We start from the raw sequence: 22334 nt of genomic DNA on the forward strand, positions 1-22334 counted from the left end.
GACAGCGTGGACGTGAACCGTATGTGCAGTTGACGGACTTTGAGCGAGGGCGTATAGTGGGCATGCGGGAGGCCGGGTGGACGTACCGCCGAATTGCTCAACACGTGGGGCGTGAGGTCTCCACAGTACATCGATGTTGTCGCCAGTGGTCGGCGGAAGGTGCACGTGCCCGTCGACCTGGGACCGGACCGCAGCGACGCACGGATGCACGCCAAGACTGTAGGATCCTACGCAGTGCCGTAGGGGACCGCACCGCCACTTCCCAGCAAATTAGGGGCACTGTTGCTCCTGGGGTATCGGCGAGGACCATTCGCAACCGTCTCCATGAAGCTGGGCTACGGTCCCGCACACCGTTAGGCCGTCTTCCGCTCACGCCCCAACATCGTGCAGCCCGCCTCCAGTGGTGTCGCGACAGGCGTGAATGGAGGGACGAATGGAGACGTGTCGTCTTCAGCGATGAGAGTCGCTTCTGCCTTGGTGCCAATGATGGTCGTATGCGTGTTTAGCGCCGTGCAGGTGAGCGCCACAATCAGGACTGCATACGACCGAGGCACACAGGGCCAACACCCGGCATCATGGTGTGGGGAGCGATCTCCTACACTGGCCGTACACCACTGGTGATCGTCGAGGGGACACTGAATAGTGCACGGTACATCCAAACCGTCATCGAACCCATCGTTCTACCATTCCTAGACCGGCAAGGGAACTTGCTGTTCCAACAGGACAATGCACGTCCGCATGTATCCCGTGCCACCCAACGTGCTCTAGAAGGTGTAAGTCAACTACCCTGGCCAGCAAGATCTCCGGATCTGTCCCCCATTGAGCATGTTTGGGACTGGATGAAGCGTCGTCTCACGCGGTCTGCACGTCCAGCACGAACGCTGGTCCAACTGAGGCGCCAGGTGGAAATGGCATGGCAAGCCGTTCCACAGGACTACATCCAGCATCTCTACGATCGTCTCCATGGGAGAATAGCAGCCTGCATTGCTGCGAAAGGTGGATATACACTGTACTAGTGCCGACATTGTGCATGCTCTGTTGCCTGTGTCTATGTGCCTGTGGTTCTGTCAGTGTGATCATGTGATGTATCTGACCCCAGGAATGTGTCAATAAAGTTTCCCCTTCCTGGGACAATGAATTCTCGGTGTTCTTATTTCAATTTCCAGGAGTATATATATATATATATATATATATATATATATATATATATATATATATATATATATATATATATAACAAATATACACAGATGCATGGAGACTGATTCTATTTCACCACCTGATGCTAACTATATATCAAAACTTATCTTTGGTAGAGCAACATATAAGACGCAAGAATGAGATCGGTGTGTGAATCATCGAACCTCGATTGCAAGACTGAATGGACAATTGAGGGAAATAAGAGGAGCTCGCACACGTTTTCACAAGGGAAATGAAGTGTAGAGTAGTTTCTAATATGCATGATGTAATGCAGCTGATAAGAAATTGGCAAAATATTCGTGGTGTTTTTCACTGTGTTTGATCTTAGAATATTGTTCCCAAATGTAAGTCAAAAAGGCGAGTCGATCGTGGATTTGGCGATCGATGAGGGCGTAGACAGTATGGCCCAACAACCACACAGCAGTATTGTGTTTTGCACGTGGGAAATATTTAAAATCCGGTACAATGGCACTGTCAACAGAAACGTGGGCCGGCGTAGTTCGAGTGATGAGAGCTATCATTGACTGGCAAATCCTCCACACACCGGAAACATCATGAACCTGCAGGCGGTGTTCTCTGGTGTCAGGCACGCCACACCTGCCACAATTGGGGGAGGCGAGAAGCTAAATATCGGCTAAACGCTGATTGCTGGGCAGCGTGTTGTTAACAAGTTTGTACCACGAAGCAGACACATCGGACGACAGAACACTGTTATTGATATTTGACCACACTTGCTTCCAGTTTACAGTAGGTAGGCGAACTTCCAATTTATTAAGCGGAGGTTGTCCCATCAATTCGAAATAGAGTTGCTGTGCTGCCCTGTTTGGTTGAACGCCCGTCGTATTCTACCAATAACCAAGGGAACAGACGATTCGGTTTGGTTCTAGGAGACGAAAGTGATCGATATCGTGAAGTTTTCGACTTAGCCTATCGATGATTTGATGTGTGAGGGGAGCGCCGAGGACGGTCCCGCCGAGGCCGGAAGATTGCCGAGGAGCCGCGACCGCAGCAGCGGGCAGTTCTGGCCTCGGCGTCTTTCCTGCGGCGCGCGCTCGCTTCCTGCGACAGCGCCCAGCGCCCAGCGTCGCCGCCTTCCGCTTCCCGGGGCAGTCACTCGCGCGCGCCGCCTCACACGCTCAACCTGCACCGGTGCCCGCGCCACACCTCACCGTCACACCTCCACTGTCGGCGTCGCCATGTCGTCCTCTGCCCTGCCGCTGCTCTTGCTGCTCCACATACTGACGGTCGCCGTCTCGCCGTCCGGACACTTGCACAGAAAGGACTCTCATCGGAGCAAGGTAAGGGAGTACGATACCCAGCGTGCTTGCCGGTTTATACAGGGTGGCGCACGAAAAATGCCTTCTCTGCACGATAGCAATGGAGATATTATCGAAGACAGTGCTGCCAAAGCAGAGTTACTAAACACACCCTTCCGAAATGCCTTCACAAAAGAAGACGAAGTAAATATTCCAGAATTCGATTCGAGAGCAGCTGCCAACATGAGTAACGTAGAAGTAAATATCCTCGGAGTAGTGAAGCAACTTAAATCACTTAATAAAAGCAAGTCTTCTGGTCCAGACTGTATACCAATTAGGTTCCTTTCGGAGTTGCTGATGCATTAGCTCCATACTTAACAATCATATACATCCGTTCGCTCGACGAAAGATCCGTACCCAAAGACTGGAAAGTTGCACAGGTCACACCAATAATCAAGAAAGTTAGTAGGAGTAATCCACTAAATTACAGGCCCATATCGTTAACGTCGACATGCACCAGGATTTTATAACATATATTGTGTTCGAGCGCCGGCCGCGGTGGTCTAGCGGTTCTGGCGCTGCAGTCCGGAACCGCGGGATTGCTACGGTCGCAGGTTCGAATCCTGCCTCGGGCATGGGTGTGTGCGATGTCCTTAGGTTAGTTAGGTTTAAGTAGTTCTAAGTTCTAGGGGACTTATGACCTAAGATGTTGAGTCCCATAGTGCTCAGAGCCATTTTGTGTTCGAGCTCTATGAATTACCTCGAAGGAAACGGTCTACTGACACACAGTCAACATGGATTTTGAAAACATCGTTCTTGTGAAACAGAACTAGCTCTTTATTCTCATGAAGTGTTGAGTGCTATTGACATGTGATTTCAGATCGATTCCGTATTTCTGCATTTCCGGAAGGCTTTTGACACTGTACCACTCAAGCGGGCTCATAGTGAAATTACGTGCTTATGGAATATCGTCTCAGTTATGTGACTGGATTTGTGATTTCCTATCAGAGAGGACACAGTTCGTAGTAATTGACGGAAAGTTATCGATTAAAACAGAAGTGATTTCTGGCGTTCCCCAAGGTAGTGTTATAAGCCCATTGCTGTTCCTTATCTATATTAACGATTTGGGAGACAATCTGAGCAGCTGTCTTCGGTTGTTTTCAGATGACGCTATCGTTTATCGACTAATAAAGTCATCAGAAGACCAAAACAAACTGCAAAACGATTTAGAAAAAAAAAAAATCTGAATGGTGCGAAAAGTGGCAGTTGACCCTAAATAACGAAAAGTGTGAGGTCATCCACATGAGTGCTAAGAGGAACTCGTTAAACTTCGGTTACATGATAAATCAGTCTAATCTAAAAGCCATAAATTCAACTAAATACTTAGGTATTACAATTACGAACAACTTAAATTGGAAGGAACACACAGAAAATGTTGTGGGAAAGGCTAACCAAAGACTGCGTTTTATTGGCAGGACACTTAGAAAATGTAACTGGTCTACTAAGGAGACTGCCTACGCTACGCTTGTCCGTCCTCTTTTAGAATACTATTGGGCGGTGTGGGATGCTTACCAGATGGGACTGACGGAGTACATAGAAAAAGTTCAAAGAAAGGCAGCACGTTTTGTATTATCGCGAAATATGGGTGAGAATGTTACAGAAATGATACGGGATATGGGCTGGACATCATTAAAAGAAAGGCGTTTTTTGTTTCGACGGAATCTTCTCACGAAACTCCAATCACCAACTTTCTCCTCCGAATGCAAAAATGTTTTGTTGACACCGACCTACATAGGGAGGAACGATCATCAAGATAAAATAAGGGAAATCAGAGCTCGTACGGAAAGATATAGGTGTTCATTCCTTCCGCGCGCTATACGAGATTGGAATAATAGAGAATCTGCCAGGCACTTAAATGTGATGTGCAGAGTATCCATGTAGATGGAGACATGTAGATGTAGAGAAACAGGCCCTTAAATACACACGGCTTGCCAGTTACGCACGAATCAATTCGCAAGGCTGACTCGCGTAAAGTTGACAGGTCGCATCATTTTGTTGAACCACAGCATACGCCATACGCATGTTCATTGGTGCGGCGCGGGGAGGAAGAGTGGGGAGGGGGGGGGGGGGCGGCAACTGTGCGTAAAATTCCTCAAAGATTCTCATATACGAGGCGTGTTGGACGTGCTAAGATATCTCAAAAATTTTATTTTTACGTGAAAGCCTGTACCTTAATCTACTTTTCTATATAATTTCCGTCAATATTGAGCCACTTGTCATAACGTTGTACTAGTTTTTGAATACCCTCCACATAGAAGTCTGCCCCCTGAATTGTTAACCACTGCACCACTGTTTTGACTTCGTCATCGTCTTGAAGACGCTGACCGCCTAGGTGTTTCTTCAAGTGCAGGAACAGATGGTAGTCATTGAACGCAAGATCGGGGCTGTACGGAGTATGATCTAGAGTTTCCCATCGAAAAGATGTGATGAGATCTTTGGTCTGATTCGCCACATGCGGATGGGCATTGTCTTGCAGCAAAACGATGCCCTTCCTCAACTTCCATGGACTGTTGCTATGATTCTGCTGTGACGTAGGCCACCCATGTTTCATCGCCCGTAAAAATTTGGCTTAAGAAATCATCACCGCCGTTGTGGTACCGCTCAAGGAAAGTCAATGCACTGTCTAAACGTTTGGTTTTGTGCACATCCGTCAACATTTTCGGTACCCAACGTGCGCACAATTTTCTATAATTCAAGTGCTCGGTCACAATGCCATACAAAACACTACGAGAAACATTTGGAAAGTTATCCCGCAAGGAGAAAATCGTAAAGCGTCTGTTTTCTCTCACCTTATTGTCCACTTCCTGCACCAAACTTTTATTAACGACCGAAGGACGCCCACTCCGTTGTTCATCATGCACATTTGTGCGGCCATCTTTAAATGCTCTCACCCACTTTCTTACCATTCCATCTCTCATAATGTTTTCTCCGTAAACTGCACAGATCTCACGATGAATATCGATCACTTTTAGACCTTTAGCACTAAGAAATCTTATGACAGCCCGTACTTCACAGTCGGCGGGACTCACGATTATTGGAGGCATCTTAAACACTCAGTACACAACGTAAACAAGGAAGAATCAGACTGTAATGGCGTCAGTGCGTAGATTAAGTTACAAGCTTTCACGGAAAATTAAAATTATTGAAATATCTTAGCACGTCTTTTTTTAATTTCAAAACGGTACTTACTCAAAAAACACGCCTCGTACATAGCAGAGTTTACTGCTGTTTCAAAAAATATGGGACCCACGATCATTGTAGTTGACAAGGCACAAAACACTCCGATTTTTTCACCGTGAAGACGTTCGTTAATCGTATAGGGAAGGGGTCGGAAATTGTAGATGGAGTCCGGATACTTTTGAAAATTTTTATCGATGTCCAGAAGAAAAACCTCATATTCCGAACACGTTTTTTATTTTAATTTTCACTCACAAAGTATGAAATACAACACATAGGCATATTTGTATTAAAAAATCAATGGGAGAAATTACATGTGCGATGTTGAGCCAGTTTCTTAAATTCAGGTTCACGTTGGGAGCAGCGTATGCGAACGGTGGCTTCAAGGTGGGCGGCCGTTAATCTTGAGCGATACTTTTTCTTCAAAAAATCCATTTTGGGAACTGGAATTTCGTAAGTAAATGTGGAGCCAAACGAAGCATTCAGGTATATGGCTAATGTTTTTGCAATGTTCTTATTTTTCTGGGACATGCCTACTTCAAAATTCTTCAGGGGATGTGGTTATAAGTTTGCAAGGAAATGTCTTCCTGCGAGTCTGTTATCTCCATTTGGAGTAAGGCTTTGAAAGGCAGAACAACTTCGTAGCCACATCCGTCCATTCTGCCACTGAAGAAACTTCAAAAGGCGATTTTAAGAACTGCGACAGCTTCTCTGTCTCCAAAAAGTCTTGGAAACTTTCTTCTTAAGATTTGACATAAAATTTGAGAATACTGAAATGTCTGTTTCAGAATTACTTTTATATTCAAAGATATCCAACTTGCGACGGAAAGAGGAGACACTTTTGTCGAATCACATATTAATTTCCCACTTCCTTGTAGCGCGGTATTCAGCGCATTTAAATGTTTCAGAATCTCTTTCAAGAAAGCCACAAGTAGCGTACTGCGTTGCTTTGCTAGGAACTCCAAATGGTTTCTCGGTTCTTCTAGTTTTCTAAGGACGTTACATTTTCTTTTATTAGCCTCAGAAAGAAACTTTTTGAACTGTCTCCGCTGAAGAGAAGAACGGGACCTCATAAAATTAATCAACTTGATCAATCTGCCCATTACTTCTTTCAGAGCCAGACTAAGTTTTCCACAAAGGGATGCCTGATGAATTATGCACTGATAAGATAATAGCCCACCATTCTTATCTTTGATTCTCTTTAGTAGTCCTTCTTCTTTGCTGATTATCGCTGGGGCCTCTTTAGTTAAAAGAGTGACCATTTTATTATAACTATTGTTTCCTAAGTCATAAAACGTCTTGAATAAATCTTCTCCGCCAGTCTTGCCTTTCAACGGCAAAATTGTTAGCTGTTCTTCTCTAAATTCTTTGCTTTCAATATCCAAAACTCACACGAAAATGGACATTTGTTCTTCATCAACGGCGTCGCATGATCTATCTAGTGCTGTGGCGTAGCAAGGCTCCTTCTGCAGAAGTTCGAACTACTTTTATTGTCAGCAGCCAAAATTTCCGTTCTTCTTGTATTACTTCTTGATTACAATGCAATCCCTCGGACTGTGGCAACAACGTCCTATTTCTCTTCAAAAAGTGCCACGGTCGCTTCCGAATACGCTTTTTTAGTACATCAGAGTCTGAAAATGGTTTCTGGTGTTTATTAATCGTCCAACACACACGTATCGCAGCTTCTGGAGATTTTTCTTGCTCGCTCATAGAGCGAGCTAGGAAGGCCGTGGTTTATTTGTGAGAAGCTAGATATACCTCGTGTATTTCTTGACGAGCTTCATCGCCCACAGCAAAATTTTTATGGAACTGCTGATGAGTTGTTTGACAGTGTCGTTTTAAATCGACACTTTTAACAAGTGCGGCAGTTCTGTGGGATGTGAGGCTAATTGGAACAGCTGCAGGCCTATCAGTCAGCGTATGTTCAATCCACTTAGCAAAAAACTCCAATTTTCATTAGCAACTTTACGCTTCTTAAGGTTCATATCACAGCAGAAGTTCGTTCTTTATAAAAAATACCAGCGCCCGGCACACAGCACCTGCCGACGCATCGCAAAGGAGCTACTTCCGTGTAAGATACATGCTGTCGCACACCAAAGGAGTCGCACCGCAACGGAGCCGCATTGCGAAGGAGGCGCTTATTTGTCAAAGATCCACTGTCGTCGAGTGAACTCGACTGAAGTTTCATAAAGTAACTTCAAGCTATCATTCGAGTTACGAGCATAAAGCCGGCCAGAGTGGCCGAGCGGTTCTAGGCGCTACAGTCTGGAACCGCGCGACCGCTACGGTCGCAGGTTCGAATCCTGCCTCGGGCATGGATGTGCGTGATGTCCTTAGGTTAGTTAGGTTTAAGTAGGGGACTGATGACCTCAGAAGTTAAGTCCCATAGTGCTCAGAGCCATTTGAACCATTTGAACGAGCATAAAAAATTGTGTTTAAATGAATGTGCTTTCTCTGATTTAATATAGGTTTCAGAGGTTGCCAGAGTGTGAAATCGATTTATAAAATTTTCTTGTTCATTAATTAAAATTCTTGTGTTGCATTCGTTTGTTCAGATCTTTTATGTGGATCGACATAACATGCTGCGCCGGCCGACCAGCTTGCTCCCTTCCGTCCCCGCTCTTCAGCACACTCTCCTGCTTAGCTACTATGTATTTAATCTACCCAAAACTAACCATTAAGAATTCTAATTATTCGGAAGTTAATCGTACACTACTAAATACGTCCAAACGAAGTGTTATCTACAGAAAAGCATTTTTTTTAAATAATTTAAGTACATAATTTATACGTTCAAAATATTTTTGGCAGGCCAGTTTTTGATCCATCGCGGTTCGGACCTGGACCGCGGTCCGCCAGTTGCCGACTGCTGGTACAGGGATTGTTTGTTGACCAGTACCTGGTGTTCCGGGAGTTCACGTGTCCTGTCGGATGGAACCAGGCTTCATCACTACAGCAGCGAATCCAACATTGGTTCAAATGGTTCAAATGGCTCTGAGCACTATGGGACTTAACATCTATGGTCATGAGTCCCCTAGAACTTAGAACTACTTAAACCTAACTAACCTAAGGATAGCACACAACACCCAGCCATCACGAGGCAGAGAAAATCCCTGACCCCGCCGGGAATCGAACCCGGGAACCCGGGCGTGGGAAGCGAGAACGCTACCGCACGACCACGAGATGCGGGCGAATCCAACATTCCACTCTCAATTGTTTGACATAGTATTTCACACGTTTTGCGTTATCACTTCTTGAATACATGCCATTTTGTAGAGCTTCATCCCTATATGATGTAAAACGCGCTATCAAGACCTACGCGAAATGTTCACTTGGTGTGACAGTTCGCGTCGACTTCTTTGGACTCTGGATCATTCTTTCTCTAATATTTTTTCTTTTTATTTTATTTTATTTTTTTTACCCTGTAGCACGGCACTTTGTCACCAAATCTCGTTGGTATTGCAACGCCAGGAAACTTGTTTGCAAAAATGTTCCGCGTTTCCTTAAAGGAACCGGTAGACATGCACGCCTCCATTACTGCGAATTCTTTCTGGAAGAGCATAAATTTCGCTGAGACATTTGCTTCACACGTGTCAACCAAGTCGCAACGACTTTCGAACTAACAAAGCAAACCGTAGCCGCAACAGCTTGGAAACAACAGATGACAATTGGCGGGCGACAGTGTGTTGTCTAGGACTCGCGGTCTGTTCTTCGTGTGCCACCAAGTATAAGAGGATGAAACAGAACTCCACCGACAAACTTCTGAGTATGTTGGTATAAACGATCCACGTCACCGGCGGCTCGTTACAGAGCAATAGTGTAACTGCGATTTATTCGGTTTGTTACCGCAATCTTGACAGCCTTGAAATGCTTAACTATGTGGTTGCCGTCGGTGTGGCAACAGCTCAGCGTAGCACTGTTGTCCCGCTCCCCATTGCATTCACTGAGCCCGTACACAAGTTGCCTATCTGTGTGTATCACTATTAACACACAACTGACACTGCCGGAAAACAAAACCCTACACTAAACCGAGCACTACTAAATGCAAACTTGAGGGCAACGAGTTAAAGAGGGCGTTACTGTTTCCAGAATGAGATTTACACTCTGCCAGTCGAGTGTGCAGGTTAAAACTATGTGCCCGTCCGAAACTCGAAGGCGGGGCCTTTACCTTTCGCGGGCAAGTCATTTACCGGCAGGGCTGACAAAGCACTACTCACGACCCGTCCTCACAGATTTACTTCCGCCAGTACCTCGTCTCCTAGCTTCAGTTCGTGAGTTCTGCTTCGGGAGCTCAGTCGGTAGACCGCTTGCCTGTGAAAGGCAAAGATACCGAGTTCGAGTCTCGGTCCAGCACATAGTTTTAATCTGTCTGGAAGTTTCGGCATTACTGTAGTCAACAACATGTACCATGAGCGAACAGAAACAAGACAACTTGACACACAAATTAACGTCAACATTTCCACTGTTGGGCACTATTTCTGTGCAATATAAATACGAAGTTAATTACGGCAAGAAACCAAACGAAATGCTATAATTGTGTAACGAGCAGCCGGAGACAATGGGTCTCTTATACCAAAATACTCAGAAAGTATTCCTGAACAACTAATGAAAGTTTGTTGGTCGAGTTCTGGATCACCCAGGTGTCTCTCCAAAGAGTCGTCAGGAGCATTTTCTCTGCCGATTCGGCTGATACTTGCAGTTTAGTTTCTGGAATGTGTATCTAGTGTTAACCCAAACAAAATTGGACGTCGGTCTCTGTTTATTCTTTTCACTATCAAATTCCTGAACGGTGCATAAGTGCTACTACACCTAAAGGCCGAGATGATCTGTTCCAAGTAACATTCCTCACGAAACGTTGAACGCATTTAAACGACTAAGCAACTGAAGGAAGATGGCAATCACCCACTTCTTGCACCTTATTTTCTCAGTATACATTTCGGGCTTCTTATCCGATCTTCCGATCACTCAGAGCCAATACAGTCTTTTCTTTCCATTCTACAGACGATGCACGAACGATGGCGGTTCGCGCATGTCGAGGCACGGACTGTGATTGCATTGTTGACGACTCCAAGCGACAGTTGCGGTACACGCATGCGCGTGGCTGGCTCTGAGCACTACGGGACTTAACATGTATGGTCATCAGTCCCCTAGAACTTAGAACTACTTAAACCTAACTAACCTAAGGACATCACACGACACCCAGAGAAAATCCCTGACCCCGCCGGGAATCGAACCCGGGAACGAGGGCGCGGGAATCGAGAACGCCTGCGCGTGCTTTCCGCTTGAGGAAAGCGTTTATCCTGCAAATTATGTCACTCGCTTGTTTGTGCAGAATTTATCACTTGCCACCACAGTCAGCGATGACAACTTGCAACAAATGGAATCGAAATTCACTTAACAACTCCCTACTATCACGTTTAATGCTCGCATTAGCTACGGTACTCACAGCAGAGCGCTCGGAACACTTCTAAGCGCTCATTGGCTGTCAGAGAATACGTGACTTGGGCGCACAGAACAGGCCTAAACTCTACCGTCGTCGTTCGTGACTCCAACTATAGATGTCACGGCTGTTTTTAGCGGTTCATAGCGCAGTAGTTCCTTCTTCCATTGCAAAAAGTGGGTGACTGCCATCTTCCTTCAGTTTACACTCATGCCTTTTTGATCAAAAATTGGTATCGGCATGCACACTGTTAGAAACTCTACATTATTAGAGCGATACATTCGCCATCCGGTCGGTTGCCAACTTCTCACAATCGCTATACTAACATTTAATAAATAGGACAATTTGCAGAATGTGTTATTACGCAGGGGAAAAGGGAGAAAAGGAGAGGAAAGGTCATTGGACACTGAGCTCTTGCTGGATGTGGTGGACGAGGACAGACGAGGAAATCGACCGTGTCTTATCAGAGGAATTATTCCGGCAATAGGCTTAAGCGTTTTAAGGGAACTGCAGTCTCTAAAGCCGGTTATCTCGAAGGGGCACGGACCTCACTTCCTCCAAATGCGGGTCCAGTGTCTCACCACTACCCACCTTGCTTTGTACCTGTGTACATTGTCGCTGTTACTTTTTTCATAACTCCGTAATACCGGCAATTGTTATATTTTATTCTATTTTCGTACTGTTGCACAATTTTGGCCTATACCGTTTTCAAGTACTTGAGCAAATTTCTTACCTCTTTGATCACGATGGCAAATACTGACAGTTTGGTGGAGGGTAATATTACAAAGAAATTCTGTCAAATTCTGTACACTGCACTATATGCCAACACATGTACTTTATAAACATAAAAATGTATCTAGGTGCTTGAAAATTGTCTAAGGCTGAAATTCAACAATAACACGAAAGTAAAATAAAAACTTACTGTTGCAGGCATGGAGTTATTAAACAAAACTTTACATGGGTGAGCCTGACCATCGTTTATCCCTTCCATCAGTGCCACCTTTGCATCGCGTCTTTTATTTTGGGTCTTAATTTTTCATCATCTTTCCCCAGTACCTATTCCCTTTCATAGCTCCGTACCTCGTTCTGCCCAGTAAGGTGGGCAGTGGTAAGATAAATTTTGAGGAGTGAGGTTCAATTCCCATTCGAGTTAACTAGTCTTAGAGTCGATGTGGTTTCCTAATGCTTAAGGGAAGGTTTACTATCTTTGGCCCGAAAAAAGCATGTTCTTTGAGAATTTGTTTTCTCGGGATGTGTTATAGATATCAATGTCAAATTTGGTCCAAATGTTTATTGGTATTTCCTCTACAAACTGGAATTTTTTCGACCGGAAATGTCGAAGAGCAAAGGCGGAAGTGCCGTTGGAACGAAACAAAATTTTGATGTAGACCTCCACGCGCGGTATGTCACAGATCAGTCGGCTAGTCTGGAATCCAAATTGAGTTGACGTTAGCGAAGTACATAAAATTCTTTAGGGATTGTACATCGCTTAAGTTATTTGGACCATAGGAAACAAAATGGCGGCCATTTGAAACAAAATAGAGTTTTTTCATCGATTTTGATGGATCGGAATAAAAGTGGTACAAGTGCTAAACAATTTAATTACCTTCATCGGAAACAAAGAATCATGCCAATGGATTCAGTAGATGTGAAGTTACCATACCGCGCGATAAAAAAAAAGTCATTTCGAGAAAAACGCGTTTGAAGTTTTAACTACATATAAATGCAATATTATGCAACTTACGTTCAATCTGCTATTCCGGGTCCATAAACTAGTCCTTCCTCTTCCTCATAGAGGGCGTTCTGCTCGATCTGGGCCATCCTGCGATGGTCCAGAGCAGCTTGTACGGCCGGTGACAAGCAGTTTTCGGCCGTTTGAATCCGGCGGTCGTCCGAATGCTTGGCGAACTGCGTCAAATAGAGTCCCAGGGTGACGTCCATCGCTGTCATGGTCTTCAGAATTGCTGAATACCCTTCACTGAAGCTGCTCACTGCCAGGAAAGTCGCAATCTCCACAGTCTTCACACCAGAATGCAAATGCTTGGGGGCTAACTTCCAAACACACGCGTTCAAACTTTCATTTGAGTTCTGTGTGTTTCCTCCCAAGCACCGGTACAATAACTCGTCCTCCGAAAGGGCCTCGTAGATCGGATGAATCACTTTTTGAACTTTCTTGGAGAGCGGCTGGTCGTGTTGATATTCGTCCAGATGTCCGGTAGCCTCTGCAATGCGCCACTTGCACCAACTAGTTTCCCCAGCCGGACAATTTTGGTGTTGTGGGTGGTTATCCGTCGAACACTTGTGGAAATACATTGCCCAAGTTGCCTTCTTCATCTGTTCCACCGAATTGGAATGCCGTCGGATTGCCAAGCCGTAGTACGTCGTAAGCTCCTTGATAACTTGATCACTTGATCCTTGGGAAAGCACATAGAATAATTTTTCGCAGCTACAAAGTCGAAATTCCCGAAAAAACTGTTGCGTGAAAAAGGCCAACTTCAGGCAGGGGCATTTTTTTGTTCAACCGCGAATAACAATCATTTCCGTTCCGTATTCGGAAAAACCGTTTCAGGGGTGGATTCTAAACACTTTTATTGATCCAAAAATGCAATTTTTTAAAAAATCGATTTTTTGAATCAAAAGATAGCAAACCTTTCCTTAAGACGGATACCGGAATAATTACTTTGAAAAGACATAGCCGATTTCCTTCTCTGCCCTAGTCTATATCGACTTATTGCTCCGTGGTCATCTCGTCGTCTGCACGACATTAAGATCTCCTCCTCCTGCTCCTTTTTCCTCACCTCCTTCCCCCTTTTCCCCACCCGCGTAATCGCACATCCCCCCTCCCTTCGTCCGCTCCCACCAATGGCGTCAACATTTGTCACTTCGCAGTTTGCCCCATTTATGAAGTAGTTTTGCTGTCGAAAGAAGCAAGTGTACTGACCCGATGACAAATGTGTCGCTGTAATAAGTGTACGGTTCGTAACAGTGCTCATAAAGGCCACTTGAACATAATCTAGGCCAAAATTTTACAAGAGTGCGAAATTGTAAAAAAAAATTAACAGTCGCAGGCACCGTGGAGTTATTAAAAAACCGTACACCTGTGCTACTGTCACTTGCCTCTTTTTACCATACAGAAAATGATCGCTCTTCACCTTTTTGTCCCAGCAGTATAGTAACACCATAACCACACTCAGGTCTACTTTTAACACACAGCAGCGCTAAAATTATGAGACTTCTGTACGTGTACGTGTTTTACCGATTACGGAAAACAATAGATTTAATATACACACATGACAGTCATTTACGTTGGTTAGCTACGCTCATAACATAACTCTCACATCTCCATAGGAAAGATGACAGTCGGAATGGAGAGGAAAAACCTTTCCATGATTTTGTTTGCTATTCTGATAAAATAGGTAACTAGCGTATCCAGGTACCTAGGGCCAAAATTGTAAAACAGTGAGAAAATAAAATAAAAATTAATATTTGCAGAATTATGGAGTTATTGGAGCGTTCATAGCGACTACGAGCACGATAATTATGAAAGAAAATAATGAAACGGTTTTCTCTCATCATTCCGACTGATATCGTTCCTTTGGAGATGTGAATGTTGTGTTTCGAGAGTAGCTAGTTAGAGTAAATAGCTGTCAGGTGTGACTATTAAATTCATTGTTTTTTGTAATTGGTGACACAGGTATAAATGTCTCCCAAATTTAGTGTTACAGTGTATGAAAAATAGACCTGAGTTTGGGTATAGTGTCGCTGTACATAGGGAAATACAGTAATCAGTTTCTGTAACATAAAACAAAGCAAGTGACATTAGTACAAGTGTACATGTTGGCAGTATAATATAGAATACGCAGTATATATTTAATGTAAAAATATACAACAGGTAACGTAAAACAAAATAAGTAGCAATAGTGAAGGTGCAAAGATTAGCAGAAAATCTCGAGCACCAATAACGTTCACTTAAACTGACGATGTGAATGAGCCTTCATAAAGCTACAAATATTACACACATCAAAAAAAGTCACCCCAGTTCCCAGAACTCCTGAAGAAAGACGTTGACTGCGGATATTGTATCACAGACACAGTCCCTTTGACTATTCAGAGATGTCACTTAATCCACCCAAGGACGTAAATAACCAGGCATGAGCAGCGCCTATTAGACGGAGGGGGTCCGACAGCCGATCAGGTCCAGTCATTCCACCAGGAAGGAGGTACACGGCTCGTATTGCCTGTAGTTCAACCATGCCTAGACGGTCAATACCGCGGTCCGATCGCGTCCGCATTGTTACTTTGTGCCACCAGGAAGAGCTCTCAACAAGGGAACTGATGCCGTGCTTCAACAAGGATGGCGTCTCTAAGTGAACCAAAGCGATGTTGTTCGGACATGGAGGAGATACAGAGAGACGGGAATTGTCGATGACATGCCTCGCTTAGGCCGCCCAAGGGCTACTACTGCAATATATGACCGCTACCTACGGATTATGGCTCGGAGGAACCCTGACAGCAACGCCACTATGTTGAATAATGCTTTTCGTACAGCCACAGTTCGTCGTGTTACGACTCAAAATGTGCGCATTAGGCTGCATGATGCGCACCTTCACTCCCGACGTCCATGGCGAGGTCCATCTTTGCAACCACGACACCATGCAGCGTGTACAGATGGGCCCAACAACAGGCCAAATGGACTGCTCAGGATTGGCATCAAGTTCTCTTCAGCGATGAGTGTCACGTATGCCTTCAACCAGACAATCGTCGGAGACGTGTTTGGAGGCAACACGGTCAGGCTGAAAGCCTTAGACACATTGTTCAGCGAGTGCAGCAAAGTAGAGGTTCTCTGCTGTTTCAGGGGCAGAGGGGGGGGGGGGGCATGATGTGAGGCGGACATAAGCCGCCGGTGGCCACGGAAGGCGCCGTAACGGCTGTACGATACGTGAATGCCATCCTCCGACCGATAATGCAACCATATCGGCAGCGTATTGGCGAGGCATTCGTCTTCATGGACAACAATTCCCGCCCCTATCGTGTACATCTTGTAAATGACGTCCTTCGGAATAACTACATCGCTCGACTAGAGTGGCCAGTATGTTCTCCAGACATGAACCCTATCGAGCATGACTGGGATAAATTGAAAAGGGCTGTTCATGGACGACGTGACGCACCAACCATTCTGAGGCATCTACGCCGAATCGCGAGATAGGTCACGGCCAAAGGCGCAGGTACAGCAGGAGCACAAAAGCTCACCAACCAAATAGAAGAAAGAAATACCGTGTAAGAAATTACCCGGAAAAGTCAGTTCTCCCACTACCCCGTGTTCCTATCTCCTGCCTGTGAGAATAAGGCATTCCCCCGGCCCGCAACCATTTGCGCCCCCTGTTGTGACAGTGTCATTTCGGCCAAACAACATCGTATAAAGAAGCGGCTTCCAAATGACGGACGTTATCGCTTATAAGTAACATTATTTATCCACAGTGACTTTGGAGATGCAGCTCCTCCTACACAGCTGGCTCATGTCCTACTGTAGCTGCTACGTTATTGTATACTGCTTGACAGTTGCTAACGAACGGAGATATTGTTGGACAGGAACAATCACAGGCATTACTGGGCGGCTTGAGACACTAAATACGTAATAGAGGTGGAGTGGCAGGTTTATAACGAAAAACATAGAAAAGCACTGTAAGACGTAAATAACTTGTTTGACACAGGTCAGACTCCCAACAATAGAGATCGATATAGACTCTCAGTAAGGAACATCCCCTTCTCGGGCATCTCTCTCAAGGCGGTTATCAGGTCCTGCACAGTTCAGAGGGGGGTATGTCCCAGGCATGCACTATAGGGTTTAGGCCCGGGGAGTAAGCAGGCGTTCAATATCTTCGCTTTCGAGTGTGTCCGACACCTCAGCTGTCCTGTGTGAGCGGGCATTGTCGTCCGTTAACAGGAAGTCGGATCTACAGTACCGCACCCACAAACGGATGGAAATGCCGCAGACTAATCTCCGTGCAATGCGGCAGTGCTGTGACGGTGCCTCGTGCAAAGATATGCAGCGGTCTTAGGCCGTTGTGCATAATCCTTGTCCACACCACAACGCCTAAGCCATTTCGATGACGTTCATGAACATTTTGTTGTGCCTGACGTGTTCAGCTCTCTCTCCATACGAACTGGCGGCCAGAATCACTTGCCACAGTGAAGTCGGTTTCTTCAGAGAACATCACTATGTTGCTGACCCGAACCAACAAGGTTTCTACAGCAACGAACTATTTTTCAACGATGGTGTGATTGAAATGGGATGCAGAGTACTACTTATCGATCCTCTTGGGGTGTGGTTGTCCGTCTAGGACCACCAACATGCCTTCGCTTAGCATTTACATCTTCAGCGGCCTTTTTAAATCTCGAGATGACAATTTTGAACATGCTGTGGCCACAGTGGTGACACTTTGATTGGCCTCAGGACGCCAACCGCTCGTCCACCATCGTAAGCACTCAAATGATGTCTTGCAAACGTGTTACCGTACCACGCGGAATGTCGCACTAATCGGTTCCACAACAGCTTCCGTCAAACACCGTAATGCATGAAATGTCGAATGGACACAGAGCGTCCGTGCGCAGGCTTCGCTGCGGTAAACACGTCCCGCCCTCTAAATTTCCTTTTACTATCATTGGCCGCGAATTATGTACAATTATCGATTGTTCCCTAGCGGCTGGCAGGTGTTCCTTAGCAAGTGTCAGTTGTTCCTAAGTAACTGTCAAGCAGTGTAGGATCTCAAAGATCGATTGTCGGCGAACTGGTGGTTGAGTAAATATGCTGTTTGACCGAAGACTTCCTATTTTTGCCGAACTCTGCCGACTGAGGACTAGAGCAAGAAGCTACAGTGAAGGAAGTAAGCAAAAATGTGCTGGAGATAAGTAATTTAGTTGCCCTTCAAGACAGTACCTTTGCAGCTCCCAAGTTGTTTTGGTACGATCCGCGGTTTGAATAAAAAAAGAATTCTAGAATAGACCTTCTGTAGCTGATTAATAACATTATAGGTAAATTCCAAGTCCGTGACCGGACCATCGGCCCGACTGCAGGTAGAGTGCGGGCATCTTATGCACTGCTACGGCCGCCTTTCACCTCCGAGAAAGCTCCCACATACTCATCATGGCAGCGTGATGAATGCACCTGGGGCCATCCTGAAGGGATTGGAACGGGGAACACCCCTCGCCTGGATTGAACACAGGACCTCTAGGGCCGGAGCCCAGTGATGTACTCACTAGACAACGACGGTAACGATTAATAGAACTGTGGAGTTGTCTTTCGTTGTCTCTACAGACAGGTGTACTCTGTTCATCTGAGCTGAACCCTCTTGTAAACGTATGCTCTGCTTTTGTTCATCGGCTGCAATGCTGATGCATTTGTTGTCGTAAAACCACTGGAAGTCGGCCGTACTTATATATTAGATATTTTGTTGCTATTCTAGTGCAACTATACATGCCAAAGCGTTAAGAGTCTACGTTTCTTTGCTAATAACTGTGCTAAACGTTTAAATCATGTACTTTTTGTACCAGGCCTCACTGGTGAGTTGATTTCAGAGTGCTTCATTTAAATTAAAACTACTCACAAAGCTATTACACTTTCTAAATTTCGGTAGAAACGGTAGTTTTACGAGGGCAAGGGAGGGGGGAGGGCTGCTTTAGAAGTTCTGCCACGGCTGCAGGTAGGAAAAATTCGGTACGTTAGCCTTTGCAGCTCTCACTCGAAGGTGGGTTACGGAGCACACACGGACTCTGAGACGGGCTCTCTCACGACTGGCAGAAGCTTAGAGGCGCGATGGGTCAGCATGTATTTAAGGTAGCCCATTCAGTGCCGCTCCATTGCGTGTCGTCCTCGTTTAGCACCCGGCCAGCCGCACGAGTGAGTAACGTGGAATGTCTGGGGCCGGACGTGCGGGCGCGTGGGTCGCGCTTATGACGCACTGTGACGGAAGTGCGCGCTGTCGCGTGTCACGTGCCGCCCGTGCACTTTATCGCTCGGCGGCGACCGTTCAGACACGGCCACTACCGTCTCGTCACGTCGAGCCTGCCCCCGCCAGACATGACGTCGTCCGGATGCAAAGTGATGAGCCAACAAAGAACCTCGCAATGCAAGTGATACTGGTCCACTGACGTGCTGCATAATGAAAACCCCTCTCCTTCTCCTTCTTCTTCTCCTGACAGGCCAGGATTACGCAAGGCCTGTTCCGGCCTCACCTTCTCGTTCTCGGCCTTGCCACACGCCTTCTTCCAAGAGGATTGTTTTTCATCGCTTGTCGATGGATTCTAACTAAAGCGCCAAAGAAACTGGTATAGGCAGGCGTATTCAACAACATCGATGTGTAAACAGGAAGAATACGGCGCTGCGGTCGGCAACGCCTATATAAGACAAAAAGAGTCTGGCGCAGTTGTTAGATCGGCTACTGTTGCTACAATGACAAGTATCAAGATTTAAGTGAGTTTCAACTTGGTGTTACAGTCGGCGCACGAGCGATGTAACAAAACATCTCCGAGGTAGCGATGAAGTGGGGATTTTCCCGTACGACCGTTTCACGAGTGTACCGTGAATATCAGGAATCCCGTAAAACATCAAATCTCCGACATTGATGCGGCTGGAAAAAGATCCTGCAAGAACGGTATCAACGAGGACTCAAGAGGATCGTTCAACAAGCCAGAAGTGCAACCCTTCCGTAAATTGCTGCAAACTTCGATGCTGGGCCATCAGCAAGTGTCAGCGTGCGAACCATCCAACGAAACATCATCTATATACGCTTTCGGAGCCTAAGGCCCACTCGTGTACCTTTAATGACTGCACGACACGAAGCTTTAAGATTCGCCTGGCCCCGTCAACACCGACATTGGACTGTTGATGACTGGAAACATGTTGCCTGCTAGAACGAGTCTCGTTTCAAATTGTATCGAGCGGATGGATGTGTAGGAGTATGGAGACAATCTCATGAATCCATGGACCCTGGGACCCTGCATGTCAGCAGGGGACTGTTCAAGCTGCTGGAGGCGCTGTAATGGTATGAGACGTGTGCTGTTGGAGTGATATGGGACCCCTGATACGACTAGATATGATTCTGACAGGTGACACGTACGTAACAATCCTGTCTGATCACCCCCATCCATTCTTGTCTATTGTACATTCCGACAGACTTAGGCAATTTCAGAAGGACAATGCGACACCCCTCACGTCTAGAATTGCTACAGAGTGGCTCCAGGTACACTCTTCTGACTTTAAACATTTCCGTTGGCCACCATAGTCCCCAGTCAGAACATTATTGAGTATATCTGGAATACCTTGCAACGTGCTGTTCAAAAGAAATCTTCACCCCCCCCCCCCGTACTCTTACGGAATTACGGACAGTTCTGCACTATTCATGGTGTCAGTAACCTCCAGCACTACTTCAGACATTAGTCGAGCCCATGCCACGTCGTGTTGCGGCACTTTTTTGTGCTCGTGGGGACCCTACACGATATTAGGTAAGTGTACCAGTTTCTTTTGCTCTTCAGTTTATGAAGTGACGTACGCAATACATGCTCTTTCCAACCCTGCATTCGTCGTATTTCTTTTTTAGTCAATTTCTGTAATCCCAATTATTTTCTTGTTTCTTGCTCTGTCTTTTCTTGTACACTCTTTCGCATATCTAAGAAACTTCATTTCTGATGTTTCAAGCTGTGTTCGGTCTTTCGTATCTTAACTCCAACTTTCTGTTGCATACAGTATTGTGGGTAGTGCCATGAATTTTTAAAATTTCATTTGGGTCTCCCCGTTTTGCCCTTTCTGTTCTTCTTATTGTGCCACATTCGCAGTATGTCCCAGTTCAGTTAGGACTGCTTGTGTGAAGTTCTAAACTGCGATGATATTTCGTGGAGATTTCCAGTGTTACGATCCCTGAAGTTTCAAAAACAGCTGTGTAGAAAGTCAAAGTGCTAGCATCCACGCAGCTGGAATCTTGGCTGCGAATGTAACAGCATGTGTCTGATACTCGGGGAAACATCAGTGGAGCTGCGAGATAACATACAGGTTTTTTTTCCAGTGTTTGTGGGCGAGTATTTGTCGAATTCTACCAGAATACCGACAGGCAGATTCATGGTTACTCCTCCAAGCCGACACCCCAGCCCACAAAGTAAATATTGTGCACCAGTTTTTGGGGCAGCAAATGGATCACAGTCCTGGATCGTCCACCGTACTCGCCGATTATGACCCCACCCGACTTCTGTTCGTTCCTCAAATTGAAGTTGACAATAAGACGAGACCGTTATGACACAATTAAGGACATACAAGAAAATTGTGCTGCAAGACTAAATGCAACCCCAAAAACGGACTGCAGTGACTGTTTCAAAAAACTTTTAAACAATTTCAGGTGTCTTTTGAGTCAGGGGGAGGCTATATTAAATAAATACAGTGATTTTGCGAACATAATTTGTGACCTTTATTTTTCATAGCCACAGTCGTAACGGAACTGGGACACATTGTGTGTATATTGATAGGTATCAGTTTCCTTATTGATGTTTTTCTGTTCTTAAAAATTTATGTCACATTCTAGATACTAGAAATGAGACACCTGTTCTGTTATTAAATTACTGATGGTTATCTTAGTTGTCACTGGTGTTTCCTAAAAAGGTGATCGTTTTTATGTTAGCTGGCATCATATCATCAGCTTATAATTTAGGCTTTTATTGTTTAATCTATGTATCATTATTTGCAGTTTATCTTCATTGTCCAATAAGATTACTTGGTCGTCTGCAAAAAGAATTATAATTAGAAATTTGCCTGGCCCAGTTCTTATACGTTGAGGTATTCTGTCCTCCATCGATTCCCTGACTAAGTCGTCGACGTAGATACTGAACAATGCTGGTGACTTGCTACAACCCTGGTTTATCTGCATTTCTGGTGTCAGCTCTTTGCCACTACTCTTATTTTTGTATTCTTATGTAAAACGTAGTATACTTTTATCCGGTGACTAGAGAAACTCTGATCTCTGTTATTGACCAGAACTTTTCTCTGTGGATGCCGGCAAACATGTTTTTCGTCGTCGATGAATTTTAAGTGTGTTTCCAAATTGTATTCTCGTCCTTTTTGTGAAATTTATTTGAGAGAGAAAAACCTCGTCGTTACGACATATTCCTTCACGGAAGCCCACTGAGTCATCAGTCTTCTGACTGGTTTCATGCGGCCTGCCA

At 45.3% G+C, this 22334-nt stretch overlaps 1 protein-coding gene across 2 annotated transcripts in view; it reads left to right on the plus strand.

Annotated features, from left to right (window-relative positions):
* Positions 1 to 2308: 2308 nt before the first annotated feature.
* LOC126145661 (vascular endothelial growth factor A-A-like) overlaps positions 2309 to 22334 on the plus strand; it is a 165708-nt gene continuing 145682 nt past the window's right edge. For both annotated transcript variants that reach the window (XM_049915573.1, XM_049915574.1), the window contains exon 1: positions 2309 to 2497. In XM_049915573.1, coding sequence (XP_049771530.1) covers positions 2396 to 2497 — 102 coding nt within the window. In that variant the 5' untranslated portion in view covers positions 2309 to 2395. The remainder of the gene's footprint in view (positions 2498 to 22334) is intronic.

Source organism: Schistocerca cancellata, chromosome 2, assembly GCF_023864275.1.
Source record: "Schistocerca cancellata isolate TAMUIC-IGC-003103 chromosome 2, iqSchCanc2.1, whole genome shotgun sequence".
Taxonomy (NCBI): Eukaryota; Metazoa; Arthropoda; class Insecta; order Orthoptera; family Acrididae; genus Schistocerca; species Schistocerca cancellata.